The 14,092-nt window shown below is 35.8% G+C and overlaps 1 protein-coding gene and 1 long non-coding RNA gene across 3 annotated transcripts in view; one reads left to right on the top strand and one right to left on the bottom strand.

Moving 5' to 3' along the window:
- Positions 1-857: 857 nt before the first annotated feature.
- LOC140153564 (uncharacterized) lies at positions 858-1,240 on the top strand. 2 transcript variants are annotated; one of them, XR_011859121.1, is made up of 3 exons: positions 858-946; positions 999-1,131; positions 1,185-1,240. It is a non-coding gene; the product is annotated as an uncharacterized lncRNA (long non-coding RNA). The 2 variants fall into 2 exon arrangements; XR_011859122.1 differs by having other exon boundaries at positions 999-1,101; positions 1,155-1,226.
- A 7,802-nt stretch (positions 1,241-9,042) lies between these two features.
- LOC140152337 (uncharacterized) overlaps positions 9,043-14,092 on the bottom strand; it is an 85,303-nt gene continuing 80,253 nt past the window's right edge. Inside the window, 1 exon segment of the mRNA XM_072174641.1 lies at positions 9,043-14,092. Coding sequence (XP_072030742.1) covers positions 12,737-14,092 — 1,356 coding nt within the window. The 3' untranslated portion in view covers positions 9,043-12,736.

Genomic DNA, 14,092 nt, shown 5'->3' with positions numbered 1-14,092 from the left:
AATTGGCTCTTCCATTTAAAATCCACACTACCCCTGTGGAAGATTTTGGAAATATCTTCCACAGAGGGAGTATGAATCTCAAACGGAATTTGCACATTAAACAACTTTTTTTGAAACTGACCCTCCCACTGTGAAAGATTCAGGTTAAATCTTTCTCTGAGGATATATGGAATTCAAATGGAACAACCTAATGTGCTAATTCCATTTGAAATTCATACTCCCCCTGTGGAAGATATTTCTAAAATCTTTCCCATGGGTAGTGTGGAAGAGCCTGTGCATCTAATTAAATGATCAGCCTATTTTGGCTTTTGGGTTCCGAGGCTAAACTTCCTCACATACTATCTTCTGTAGTATTTAATGTTGTTTTCACGGTAGGTGAAGCATTTTACATTGAGAAAGAGTTCCATTGGTTCATATGTTTCAGTTGAAAATATTATTCCCTTGTGTATTGATATAAAAGACATGATTCTACATTCCATAACCTATTGGTTTGTTTGATGTCAAATTGATAAGGATTTATTTCATGATGAGAATCAGTAATGATGATAATACTAATTAATGTTAAACAACATTTTTGCTTAATGTTAATAGATTGAGATAGAAAAATAATTGAATGTATAGCAATATATATAGCCATCTAACGACATGAACATTGACAAAAGCAAAACTGGGGTAAATGATAACATATGTGTTATAATTCACTAGTTAGTTGTTACTCATGTAATGGAATCAATAAACTGGTTTAAACACATACAAGATATGTTAGTTAACTTGCTTGTAACTTGCTATTAAACCAGATTATTATGTTAGTAACAAGTAAGTGCAACTCATGAAACAACAAAGTAAACTGAGTTAAACATTGTAACTCGTAAGTATAACTTATGAACCAACAAAGTAAACTGAGTCAAACATTGTAACTTGTGAGTACAACTCATGAACCAACAAAGTAAACTGAGTTAAACATTGTAACTTGAAGTACAACTTATGAACCAACAAAGTAAACTGAGTCAAACATTGTAACTCATGAGTACAACTCATGAACCAACAAAGTAAACTGAGTCAAACATTGTAACTCATGAGTACAACTCATGAACCAACAAAGTAAACTGAGTTAAACATTGTAACTCGTAAGTATAACTTATGAACCAACAAAGTAAACTGAGTCAAACATTGTAACTTGTGAGTACAACTCATGAACCAACAAAGTAAACTGAGTCAAACATTGTAACTCATGAGTACAACTCATGAACCAACAAAGTAAACTGAGTCAAACATTGTAACTCGTGAGTGCAACTCATGAAACCAACAAAGTAAACTGAGTCAAACATTGTAACTCGTGAGTACAACTCATGAACCAACAAAGTAAACTGAGTCAAACATTGTAACTCATGAGTACAACTCATGAACCAACAAAGTAAACTGAGTCAAACATTGTAACTCGTGAGTACAACTCATGAACCAACAAAGTAAACTGAGTCAAACATTGTAACTCATGAGTACAACTCATGAAACCAACAAAGTAAACTGAGTCAAACATTGTAACTCGTGAGTACAACTCATGAACCAACAAAGTAAACTGATTCGAACATTGTAACTCATGAGTACAACTCATGAACCAACAAGTAAACTGAGTCAAACATTGTAAATCGTAAGTGCAACTCAAACATTGTAACTCATGGTATAAGCTTACACTGCTTAGTGATAAGCTTACAATAAATTCGTAAATTCTTTACAAAGAAAATTAACTGAGTAAATTAACTGATATGACTAGCAAGAAGCAAATAAACTTTTACAGTCATATTCTATGTATTTAGCATGGCAACCTTGGCGAAAAAATATTCAATCTGGCAACCAGCATTTATATGACACTTTTGCTTTATTGCTAATCTGAATAAAATAAGATTTAACAACTTGTAGAAGCATGAGTAATGAAACAAAAGCAAATTACATTGTTATAAATGTCATCAATTGTGTCATTTATAATTAAGCATGACTGCACATAAAGCACACAGCTCCAATGCACCATTGATTTTGGCAGCATCAATCATTAGATTGTCATATATTATGACTCAAACATCAAGTTTGATGAACAGATTTTGGCAGCGGTAAATATGTCATGATAACAAAACTTTAAAGCAATAACTCTTGATAGCTAAACCAAATTTGGTTAACGATCTAATTTACTCATAAAATAACAACAATTTTACACAAATGCAGATGTCAATCTTGTGTTTAACATCATGAGCTGAACAAAGCAACGACACCTGTTGAACTATATTAAATTACAAAAATCCTGATTATACCATTGGTGGGTTGATCTGATTGACTGAAAATGTATTAATCATTCAAATTAGTGATTGCTTTAATACTAGAAAGCAACTGGATACTATAATACCTCTCTCAATGTATCATTCAATGCGATATTTCAGGGGCCGGGGCTGTGCATTTTCATCTCTCGACATGAATATTTGAATGATGTGCATGAAATCTGACAATTCTAATGCTGGTTACATACTTTCCTGCTGCTTGCCGCTCTGACAATGATTCTGCTTCACTGCGCAGTCGCACAAGAAACTCTACCAGCAGCAAGCTGATATATTGATCACTCCATCGCTTTGGCCAAAGCGGCGGATCGCTAGGAGTTTAAAATAAATCCATGTTAAAATGGGAGTGGTGCTGCTCTGATGTGAGAGCACAGAGCGGTGCTTAGTGGCAACATTGGCTTTCAGAGTCATGCCACTCCCGCTCAGCGGTGTACCGCTCTGCTTGCAGAAAAGTGCAAGCGGCATGATGAAGTAGGCAAGCAGCAGAAAGTATGAAACCAGCATAATGCACTCAGGGGAATATTGCCAGTATGAAGCAGTGCATTATGGGATATGAATTAAAAAGGTCTACATTCAATTCGCCAGATGCTTTACTTGGTTCAATATCTTGACTGAAATATCTCTCACTAGGATCCACAACATGCTCATCTATCAGGGCACAGTTCTTTAACCCCAATACATTTGCACATTCATTGAATGACCTTTGAAAATTTGGGTACAAAAACTCATACTCTGAAACTTGAGGTCAAATTGTGCACTATGATTGTTTAATTGAGGTTATTGAACTATGTCATTGGGATGAGGCCATTGTGGTCCATAGTGTCTATTGCTCGGTCTATAAAACAGCAATAGGTTGATCCAAAACATAACATTGGTCTTTAACAATATTGTAACATTTCCATAGAAAGTAAATTGTTATTTTTTCAATAAACTAATTAGTTTTCATGTCGGATATACTCGGGGATTCCCCTTTTAATTTTGAGGCGAACAAATGAGGTAAAACAAAGTGTGTGTGTATCAAGTCTTGTTGCTCTTACCGAGGTCATTCAATTTGTGAACATTACATTATGTCACGTTTGATATAAAATTGGATAGATTGAGCCCATATTATTGGACAAGATGTAGTCGAGTCCAATATTTTAAAACTCATGACGAGACCAATAAATATTGGGCGTAAAGCATCAAATTTTATCATTATTATGTATTGGATCCAATATTTCCACACACTTGGATTCATCAAAACATAATAATGTACAAACTTAGATTTGATCACAAACACAGTACTTAAAACCTTGATTTTTTCAGGGTTTGTTAGAGTACAACACAATTGTGCAAAAATTTAGAATTTTGAAAACAATTGAGGGCATCCTTCTCAGCAAATGTTACAATACTGCTTCAAAGTTCCAATCACACAGCTAGCTACTCCTAATAGTACACCCTGTATAAGCCACACACTGCTTAGATTACAGCCGTCCATATTCAGTCCATTAGTACATCATAAGTGACAAGGCTGTTTTATCATTTTTTATATCTAGCCACTTTGTGTATTATAGGTTTAATCAAATCCACTTTCACCATCATTTGGATTTATGTCAAGCTGCCACAAATATTGACACAGTTCCATATTGTGCGCTGTTTTTGATCACACAACAAATTCTGGTTGCTTTTTAGGGATGCAATCCACCTCCATTTCTTAGAAATTGGTACAAAACAGAAGTTCAACATATCTTGTGGCAGTAAACACATGATCTCAATGGGCTATTCCATTTAAAAACTCTCGCCCTGCGGGAGATTAAGCTGATGTCTTCCACAGAGGGAGTATGAGTTTCGAATAGAATAGACAATTGGGTAACTTCCATTTGAAATGCTCACTCCAGTTGTGGAAGATATTGGTAAATCCATAATACGGGGGGAGTATGGGTTTCTAAATGATTAACCCTGACCAATTACATTTGAAAAACTTACTCCCCCTGTGGAAGATATTTCCAAAATCTTCCACAGGGGTAGTGTGGATTAAACTGGAATAGCTCATTTCTTAGAAATTGGTACAAAACAGAAGTTCAACATATTATCTTGTGACAGTAAATACATGATCTCAATATGCACTTGACTATAAACATAATCTTCAGCAAATTTACTTCCAAGTTATCCATTAATATGTTCTCTTTCAAGATGTTTGCTGCAAGATAGAGGACATTGATCTTTTAATGTTGCTCACATACATAACTATTTGCAGCATGATATAAACATTAAAAAAACACATCAATAATTAGGTGACCTGTACTTCAATGATTATTTACAGCAAAGAATAGAATGCTTGACTATTTGCAGACGACACTGAACTATTTGCAGCAAGATAATGTCTTGTTTTGCAATATGCAATACAATTCTCTTTAAAAGGCCATCAATGGAGTCTATATTAGGATCAAACCGAACTCGTGGACATCTTTAATCTGACCATTACTCTTGTTTTCCGAGAATTTGCATTTATAAACAAAATATGTTAAATGTACTAACTGATTTTATCATCCATCACTGAACTATATGTAGCAAGATATGGTCTTGTTTTGCAATACAATTCTCTGTAAGGAGCCATCAATGTAGTCTATATCAGGATCAAACAGAGCTATTGGACATCTTTAATATGACCATTACCCTCTTTTTCCAAGAATTTGTGTTCATAATATCACCAAACATATGTTAAATGAAGCAACTGATTCATTGTCAATGACGTATTAAAAGGCAAACTTTGAGCAAAGCATCATACATCACACTTTCTATATTTGTTAACCTTTCATCAAGATTAAAACCATCCTAAATACTTAGTGAATGCTTCTGGTAGCGTATCATTCATTGACAACATGGTTTAAATTTTTGAGTGTGTATCTAAACTTGATGCAGAAAAAAGAAACGTAGGCAATTTGACATCAATGGTACTACAGGCTTAATATGCACCTGTTTACACCAATTCATTCACACACACAAAACAGTGAAATCTCAGTGGATCTATAATACTAAACACTGCACTCGCATGTACAACTTGGGGTATATAGGGTTGATTTTAAATATACTGGACTTGAAATACATACAATATCATGCTCTCTTACATTAAAGGCAGTGGTTGGGGCAATGTGTTTAATATGAGGGCTACTAATATCTACCATTCATAGTGACTAACCGGGACATTGTTAAGGCATCTATACTAAGGCAGTGAATAATGGGTTAACAGGTTACCTACCAAATAGGAGTAAATATAAGGACTAATAATCTGTAATCACTAGGATCCACAACATGCTCATCTATCAGGGGCACAGTTCTTTAACCCCAATACATTTGTACATTCATTGAACGACCTTTGAAAATTTGGCTACTAAAACTCATACTCTGCAACTTGAGGTCAAATTTTGCACTATGATTGTTTAATTGAGGTTATTGGACTATGCCATTGGGATGAGGCCATTGAAAACAAATAAGGACTGAGGTAATATTTGAATCAAGATAGTATACAGGCCTAGTTGATGCCTTAAATTCTGTTTGCACATGACTGAATTCACGATCAGATGTATATTACTAAACTAAATATCATAGGGCTATAGATATGTTATACAATGGTAAATTGACAGTGCATGGTGCTATACAGTGCATAGATGCATTAGAAGTAGTTGCTTAACAATTTTGTATTTGAATATATTGAAACCAAAAATGTTGGCAGGGATGTTAACCTTGTACTTACTGTCATATGACATTGAGCAGTGACCGTGAGTGAAGGAGCACTCTTAATATCCTGAAATGAGATACTTATGTGAGCTATGACCTACATGTATGGAATCTAACACCAGTTTCTAGTCAACGTAATCAACTTTCGCTTAACATACTTGTTCATTTTACATGCTACACACAGATAGCACAGATATGTGATTATTCACTAGGATCCATGACATGCTCATCCATCAGAGGCACAGTTCTTTAACCCCAATACATTTGTACATTCATTGCATGACCTTTGAAAATTTGGGTACAAAAACTCATACTCTGCAACTTGAGGTCAAATTTTGCTCTATGATTGTTTAATTGGGGTTATTGACCTATGCAATTGGGATGAGGCCATTGTGGACTGGAGTGAATCATATTTGATACTGATCACTGGATGTAACATTATATAACATTGTACTTCAAGTGATGAGTATTTGATTCAGAATTTCAATAAATTAAGACCATAATGAGGTATGTGCACACTGTATTATCCACAGCTCCAAGTTAGGATCACAATATAAGGTGATTGAATACCTTGGTTAAATATTAAATTATCTCTAGGTTACTCAAGGCTTTTTCTCTTTCATATTTCTGCTATAAACATTGATAAAAAGTCCTCTATAGAGTTAAATGTTTTAATAAAATGAAGCCTGAAATCAACTTGAAAGCACTATCAGATGATTTAAAAGATTACCATGTGTAGTGAATCGCTATAAAATAGTGTATTTTAACCCCTGAGCACTACCTGCCAATCTAACATTGCCCCTGATTTGTCAATTACATGATATCTTCATTTTAATCACCGATCAGAATGGAATTTTGCACATAATTCATCCCAATTTTTTTTGTGTGGTGAAATTATTCTAACAATATTGCTGATTGGGCCAATTAATAATGAAAACTTCTTTTTGGCCAATCGGCAGGTAGTTCTCATGGGTTAAAGCAACCAGGAAGTAATGCAAATATATTTAACATCCAACAGTTAAGTTTACACATAACCCATAGAGCAGTCTTAAGAACAAGCATCGGAAGTTGTTTAAAGTACTCTTCAAGTGATCACTGTCTACTCGAGAGTCCTTCAACGACCGGATAGTTTCAATATTTTGCACCAGTGCTTATGTGAACAACCTGGACTTTTTATATTGAAGCCTATGGCTAGCACGCAGAACATTAAAGCAACCAGAAAGCAACGTAAATGTATTTGAACATCCACGAGTTATGTTTAAACACATAACCAGAAGTCTCAAGAACAAGCATCGGAAGTTGTTTATAGTACTCTTCAAATGATCACTGTCTACTCAAGAGTCCTTCAACGACGGATAGTTTCAATATTTTGCACCAGTGCTGATGTGAACAACCTTCTCTTGAGACAGCACATTTGTGTTGTCATTTAAGGTAGTATGTTAGCCACAAAACTGAACTAATTTGAGGATATGAAGAGAAAAGAGCTTTTTTCTCCTAGTGAAACAGCAAAGTTGAAATGAAAGATAAATTATCCACTTTCAATCAAATTGATAATGGTAAATTACCAGGCAATCAACCTTATAAATTGTCACATTATATTTTAATATATGACCATGTTAACATTTATAAGCTATAAACAAGCCAAACTACAAATTGAATAAATCAAAGCTGTATGGAATAAGGACACCAAATCATTTCCCTAATATTATAAACAGACCTTCATGATGAACTTAAGCACATTTATTGGCTTACTAAATTGCCAATTTGTTCAAACATGTATATACCATTAATGTAAATTTATGGATTGGGCAATACCAGACTTTGTATTCGTTGTAACATTCATATTAATATTCCATTTAAAATCAACACTACCCCTGTGGAAGATTTTGGAAATATCTTCCACAGGGGAGTATGAATATCAAATGGAATGAATACATTAGTAAGCTCCATTTGAGACTCACCTCCCTCAGTGGAAGATTTCAGGTTGAATCTTTCTCAGAGGGTGTATGAAATTCAAATAGAGCTGCCTAATGTGTTTATTCTATTTGAAATTCATACTCCCCCTGTGGAAGATATTCCCAAAATCTTCAACAGGGGTAGTGTGGATTTTAAATGGAATAGCCCATTTTGGCTAAATGACAGCAATGCTAGTAATCATTTATAGGTTCTGATTATTTTCTCAAAGTGCAGCCTAACAAACCATCATAAATTTAACTCATGTTGAGAGAATTGGCAATTAGTATACTATGGATATTTATGACCATGAGAAGGGAATTTTGATTTTGTTTTCAAGACCTTCTATTATTCCTGTGTGTGTTACTTGCTTCCTATACACCATCAATCAGGAACACACACATACGAGAAATTATGGTCAAAATGGGCCATTCCATTTAAAATCCACACTACCCCCTGTGGAAGATTTTGGAAATTGCTTCCACAGGGGGAGTACACATTTCAAATTGAATGAACACATTAGGCAGCTCCATTTGAATTTCATACACCCTCTTGAGAAAGATTCAACAGGAAAATTCCATAGAGGGAGGATGAGTTTCAAATAGAGTTGTCAAACGTGCTAATTAGATTTTAAATTGCTACTCCCCCTGTGGAAGATATTTCCTGAATCTTCTACTGGGGGAGTGTGGACTTTACATGCATTAGCCCAACTGGGACACATTACAAGCAACATCAGTGGTTTGGGTTGGCAGTAAAAGCTGACAAAACATTTGTCTATGCTTGCTGTTAGTTACATCAGTAGCGGCGCCAGGAATCTTTTGGGGGGGGCATTGGGGGGAAAAGTGAATTGGGGAAGGGGGGGGGCAAAATGCAAAATTGCAGCAAATGCAAAATTGCAGCAAAATTTCGGTAATTTCAGGGTTTTACTGGGGAGGCAATGGGGGGGGACCTGACTGGGGGATTCTCTCCCCCCCCACACACATGGTGCCATTACTGGGTTACATGTGTATGTGAGATCCTATATAACGGTTACAACACCACCAAGTCGTGCAGTTACCTTACAACATTTTATTTGAACTGAGGTAGAGAAATTCTGAACAAACTACAATTTTTACAGCAAATACAGGAAAATAGTTATAAGCTTATACAAATTTGCTATCTTTCCTATAATTATATGTTTGTTGTATTTATATTTACAAATTTATGCAACAATGCACAAAAATAATAATATCACTAACATGATTCTTTCATTATCTCTTAAAAACTCACAAAATGGGTTAAAAGGTTAAATAAAGGAATAGAGGTTACTAAACAATGAAAATAATAAAACTTCAAAAATAAAGAGTAAAAAATTGCATAATGAATTAAGAACCATACCCAATATGTCCATTTAGAATCTACGTCGTCTGGAATCATTTGGCAAATTTGTACAAAACAACGACAAAGCCTTTCATCATGGCAATAAAAGACATTACCAAATATCACTGATGATATTAGGTTTTTTATCGGAGGCATATGAACCAAATTAGTAATTAACATGGGATTGACATTTTCATGTTAATAAGTACCGCCCTGCATATATGTGATGTGACCAAGCCAAATGAGTCATTTATCGATCGAGTACTGTACAATCTAAATTCAGCTCTAAATTTCGTTGTATGTACCATTTTGAGAGCTTTATTTTGATGACAAAAAATCTAAATTACAAATGGACATACAGTTCCAAAGATATTGTATTTTAATACAATAAAATATAGGAAGATGAATACTATTATTGAATATTATATTAGTGATTTGTAAGCGACTCACTTATTTTGATCATATCACACATTCTTTTGATTTATCAACGTATGGAAAAATATTCCACGATTTGTAACGTAAAATAAATTTTCCAACTCAGAGCTATTGAGTAATAGTGCCTTAGCTAGCAAATATTTACCCATTAGAAATTTGTCTTCAAAATACATTTGCCAGGCTTCTGCAGCCTACTTTGGGTTCAATGGGTTTCCCTATAATGAAATACAAATTTGGTGTACTTCTGAGTTCACAGAACTGTTTCAACAAAGGATATAGTTCAGCATCTGTTAAAGATGTATAGATGGTAGACCCAAGACACTGACTAGGTAAACATCAAAGATGCATGTTTAAGCTGCTTGTACTCACTTATGCCACAAATGGCATGCTATACTGAAGAGCTACATTAGTGATATATAGACAGTGTGGCTCACCATAGATATACTGAGTTAGCACCAACAACTACAAAAACAATCTACTTTATGTAGATATTATATGCTATATACAAATTGTCCAATTGTTTTGTTTGGTGAACAGATTCTTTTTATCACTAGAAAAATATAACTACAAAAAAGGAACAAGGCTTCAACCAACCCTGTGAGATGTTTTCCTGCAAAAATGGGCTTCACAATAGGATCCACAACATGCTCATCTATCAAGGCACAGTTCTTTAACCCCAATACATTTGTACAGTCATTGAATGACCTTTGAAAATGTGAGTACAAAAACTCATACTCTGCAAATTGAGGTCAAATTTTGAGCTGTGATTGTTTAATTGAGGTTATTGAACTATGCCATGGGATGAGGCCATTGTATACTGAATCAAATATAACAACAGATCTGATCAAAGCCTTGTACAGGATTAGGAACATAAAAATGACAAGAAAAAAATATTGCATAAGTCACAATGTCAAATTGTGTTTTCTAGTTATTACTTAAGTACTTTGTTTCAAAACATTACAAAGTAGAAAAGATTAAAATCTATTGAATCAAAACTTCAAAAAACTCTTTTTTTTTAAATGAAGGAAGTCCAGAAATTGGTCACTATTATTAATGTAAAACCTCAAAATAAAAATTGTGTTCTTACAAAACATCAGTGTCTAATAGCAAGATTATTCTACAGTTGTTTAACAATGGCATTGATTTGAGCCATAGAATATTTTGAGCTATTCAACGGCTAAGAAAAGAATTTGTTTTATATCGTCATATAAAACAAATTGCCTGCCTGTTTGTGTGCACTGGTATAAAAATAACACTGTCAAATTTGGGCTGTTCCATTTCATCCGAGGTGAAGCCAAGTGACATGGAAAACTTAAAATTTGACATTGGTAATCAATTTTTTACCACTGCCCACTCAGGCATTCAATATTTTTATACTAGCCTATTTTTCAAGAACAACACAACAAACATCACCTTACACAGTGTTCCCACACCTTGAAGCGTTTAAAATTCAAGGACTTTTCAAGGACTTTCAAGGTCCAAAAGCATGATTTTCAAGGACTTACCACAACACAAAAAGCTGCGTATTAACGAAAGTGACAGCTCCTCTCCACTCCCCAAATTTTGTCAAAATTATACTTCACGTAAAATTCTAATTTTCAAGGACTTTCAAGGACCATGTGCAAATTTCCAGGACTTTCAAGGCCTTGAAAAGGTGTTTTCAAATTCAAGAACTTTCAAGGACCGTGGGAACCCTGAAGGAATCATCGAGTAAGACAAAGAACCCAAATTTTGTCTACATTGGTACACAAACAATAATAATTTCAATGATTTATACACTATATTTGTACAGATATGTATGATTTCTAAACTATGCCATACCACACAAAATGACATCGTATTGAATGGCACACCATTGATATTTGATATTTTCCAAAGTATTTTTTTTACTTTTCTATTTCAGTTGAGTGTGGTTTAGTATATGGATCTACTTTACACTTATTATATACAAACAGCGTCCAATAATGAAGAGGAAGAATCCACGATGGATTCTTATTTCAGAACCGAGGAGTTATTGAATTGCATATGACATCAGAATTGGCACAAGAGACAGATTTATTACTATGTAGCTATATATATATATGTTAGCAACTCGGTAGTATCATAAGTTTTAACCCCCTGAGCACTACCTGCCGATCTATCATTGCCTCTGATTGGTCAATTACATGATATCTTCACTTCTATCACCAATCAGAATGGACCTTTGCAAATAATTCACCCAATTTTTTTGCATGGTGAAATTATTCTAACAATGTTGCTGATTGGTCCAATTGATAATGAAAACTTCTTTTTGGCCAATCGGCAGGTAGTTCTCATGGGGTTTAAGGAAATTGATGCATTATCCGAATCAAAATTGATCAATAAGTATGAATGCCTTTTTAGCAGTTCTATACATAGTACCCACTTCATACAGGATTGCAGAAAGTGGAATAAAGGGCGCACTGCCACGGTGGCAATTTTCGCTTAAAGAATTGACTTAAAAGACCTAAAATGCACACAATTCAAAAATAATACTTTGTTCTTCATCATTTATGGGCTCCATTGTGTGAAGGATTACCCAGGGACTGAACCTATACTCAGCTACCCTACATGGTAACACTGGGCTGGGCTGGGCTGGACTTGAATCCATGTTCAGCTACCCTGCATTCAAACTGTGACCTGCAGCATATCAAGTAAGCACAATTCATTCATTTCTGAATTCCATCTGTCTAAAGAGTACCATACCTCTTCTTTCTAGAACACCTTTTCTCTTTTTACTTATCATCCACACTAAACAACACAATTGCACCTTTACCGCAAATTATTAACATCTCTACATAACTTCCTCATAACAGTTTGGCACACATAATGGACTGACAGCCCAAATCAGCATCCTTGCAGTGACCATCTTTCTCGTCTCATTTGATACAGTATCTAGACATGATATCCACAACATTTGTTCATAGCGTTCAAACTACAGTTGTATTTGGCACATAGCCGTCGTTAGTCAATGGTTTACCTTGTACAATGGCCGACATTGCGTGAGGTGTTGCCGGTGCATAACCTTCACTGATGCCATTAGGCATGGAATGCGCTTGATTTGTGGATTGTGGTTGAGATGATAGAAACCCACCTTGTGTCGGTGGTGAATTGTGTGGTATATAACCATTGCTACAAGACATGGGTACAGGTTTTGTCGCTGGCATTCCGTTAGGTATACTAAATCCGTTCGGACAACCATTTGGAACATACGGTGAGTCTGCGTTACATCGCTTGGGTGGGACACTACTTGGTGGGTTAGGGGTGTTTTGGGGTTGATTCTCGCATACTGTATTAGCCCCTATAACACTGTAACTGTGGTCATCTCCTTGTATCTTCGCTGCTTCATTTTGATTTGGTTTGACTTCAGGACAGGTCTTTCCCGGTTTCTTCAGCGCTTCAGGCTTCTGCTGTGGATGATTGGGCATGAGAGCGGTAGCAACGATAAATTCCTTCTGAGGCTGAACCAGCGACCCAACATCTACTGTTGGGATATTATTAAAGTGACTTGGGCTCTTGTTGTTGTTTTGTGCAACTACTTGGCTATCAGATGGATTGTCTATTTTGCCTTGTTCAGGGTCCCTCAATCCCATCTGATGATATTCAGGTGCATCCTCGTCAGATGCTGTTGCCGGGTGATCAAGATCTACCACTACATCTGGTGGAGGAGAAGGTGATGCAGGTATCTGCGACAGTTTGGAATAGGTTAATGACCCTACATCATTTGATTCCTTACTAATTGGGGCCAGCCCTTGGCTTCCCATCATGTGATAATTTACACCGGATGAGTCGCTACCTGACGACGAGAGACGCTGGTGTTGATTATAAGCCATTTGTGAATAAGGGGGTAATGATTGTAGTCCAGCACTACCATTGGAGAGCAAGGAGCTACTGCTTCCAATTCCATCTTCATTGGGACTAAGCGGAGGACTGGGATTGAAAGATGACCTTGCGTATGTGTGAGATAAACATGGCATAGAGCCATCGTCAATGTCTTGCGGAATTTCTTCAAACACAGCATCTTCATAATCCTCACTTAACACTTCCATACCTGGATTGGAAGTGCTTCGGGCGCAACCGAGTGTACCGCAATCGGACAATATCGACTGACCCATGCCACTGGAGTAACGGTTACAGCGTCGTGCTGAGTTTGACGTTGGGCCACCATTTTTTAAGTCTACAGAGTCAACATCCATGTCGTGGATACCCTGATCTGTGCTTGCTGTTGAGCTATCCTTTGATGACATACGTTCAATGACTGGTGAAAGCAGTTCTGTATGCGAAGT

This window comes from Amphiura filiformis, chromosome 5 (assembly GCF_039555335.1).
Source record: "Amphiura filiformis chromosome 5, Afil_fr2py, whole genome shotgun sequence".
NCBI classification, from domain to species: Eukaryota; Metazoa; Echinodermata; class Ophiuroidea; order Amphilepidida; family Amphiuridae; genus Amphiura; species Amphiura filiformis.
The sequence above is the reverse complement of the archived record's forward strand: the minus strand, read 5'-3'. Positions and strand labels throughout refer to the sequence as shown.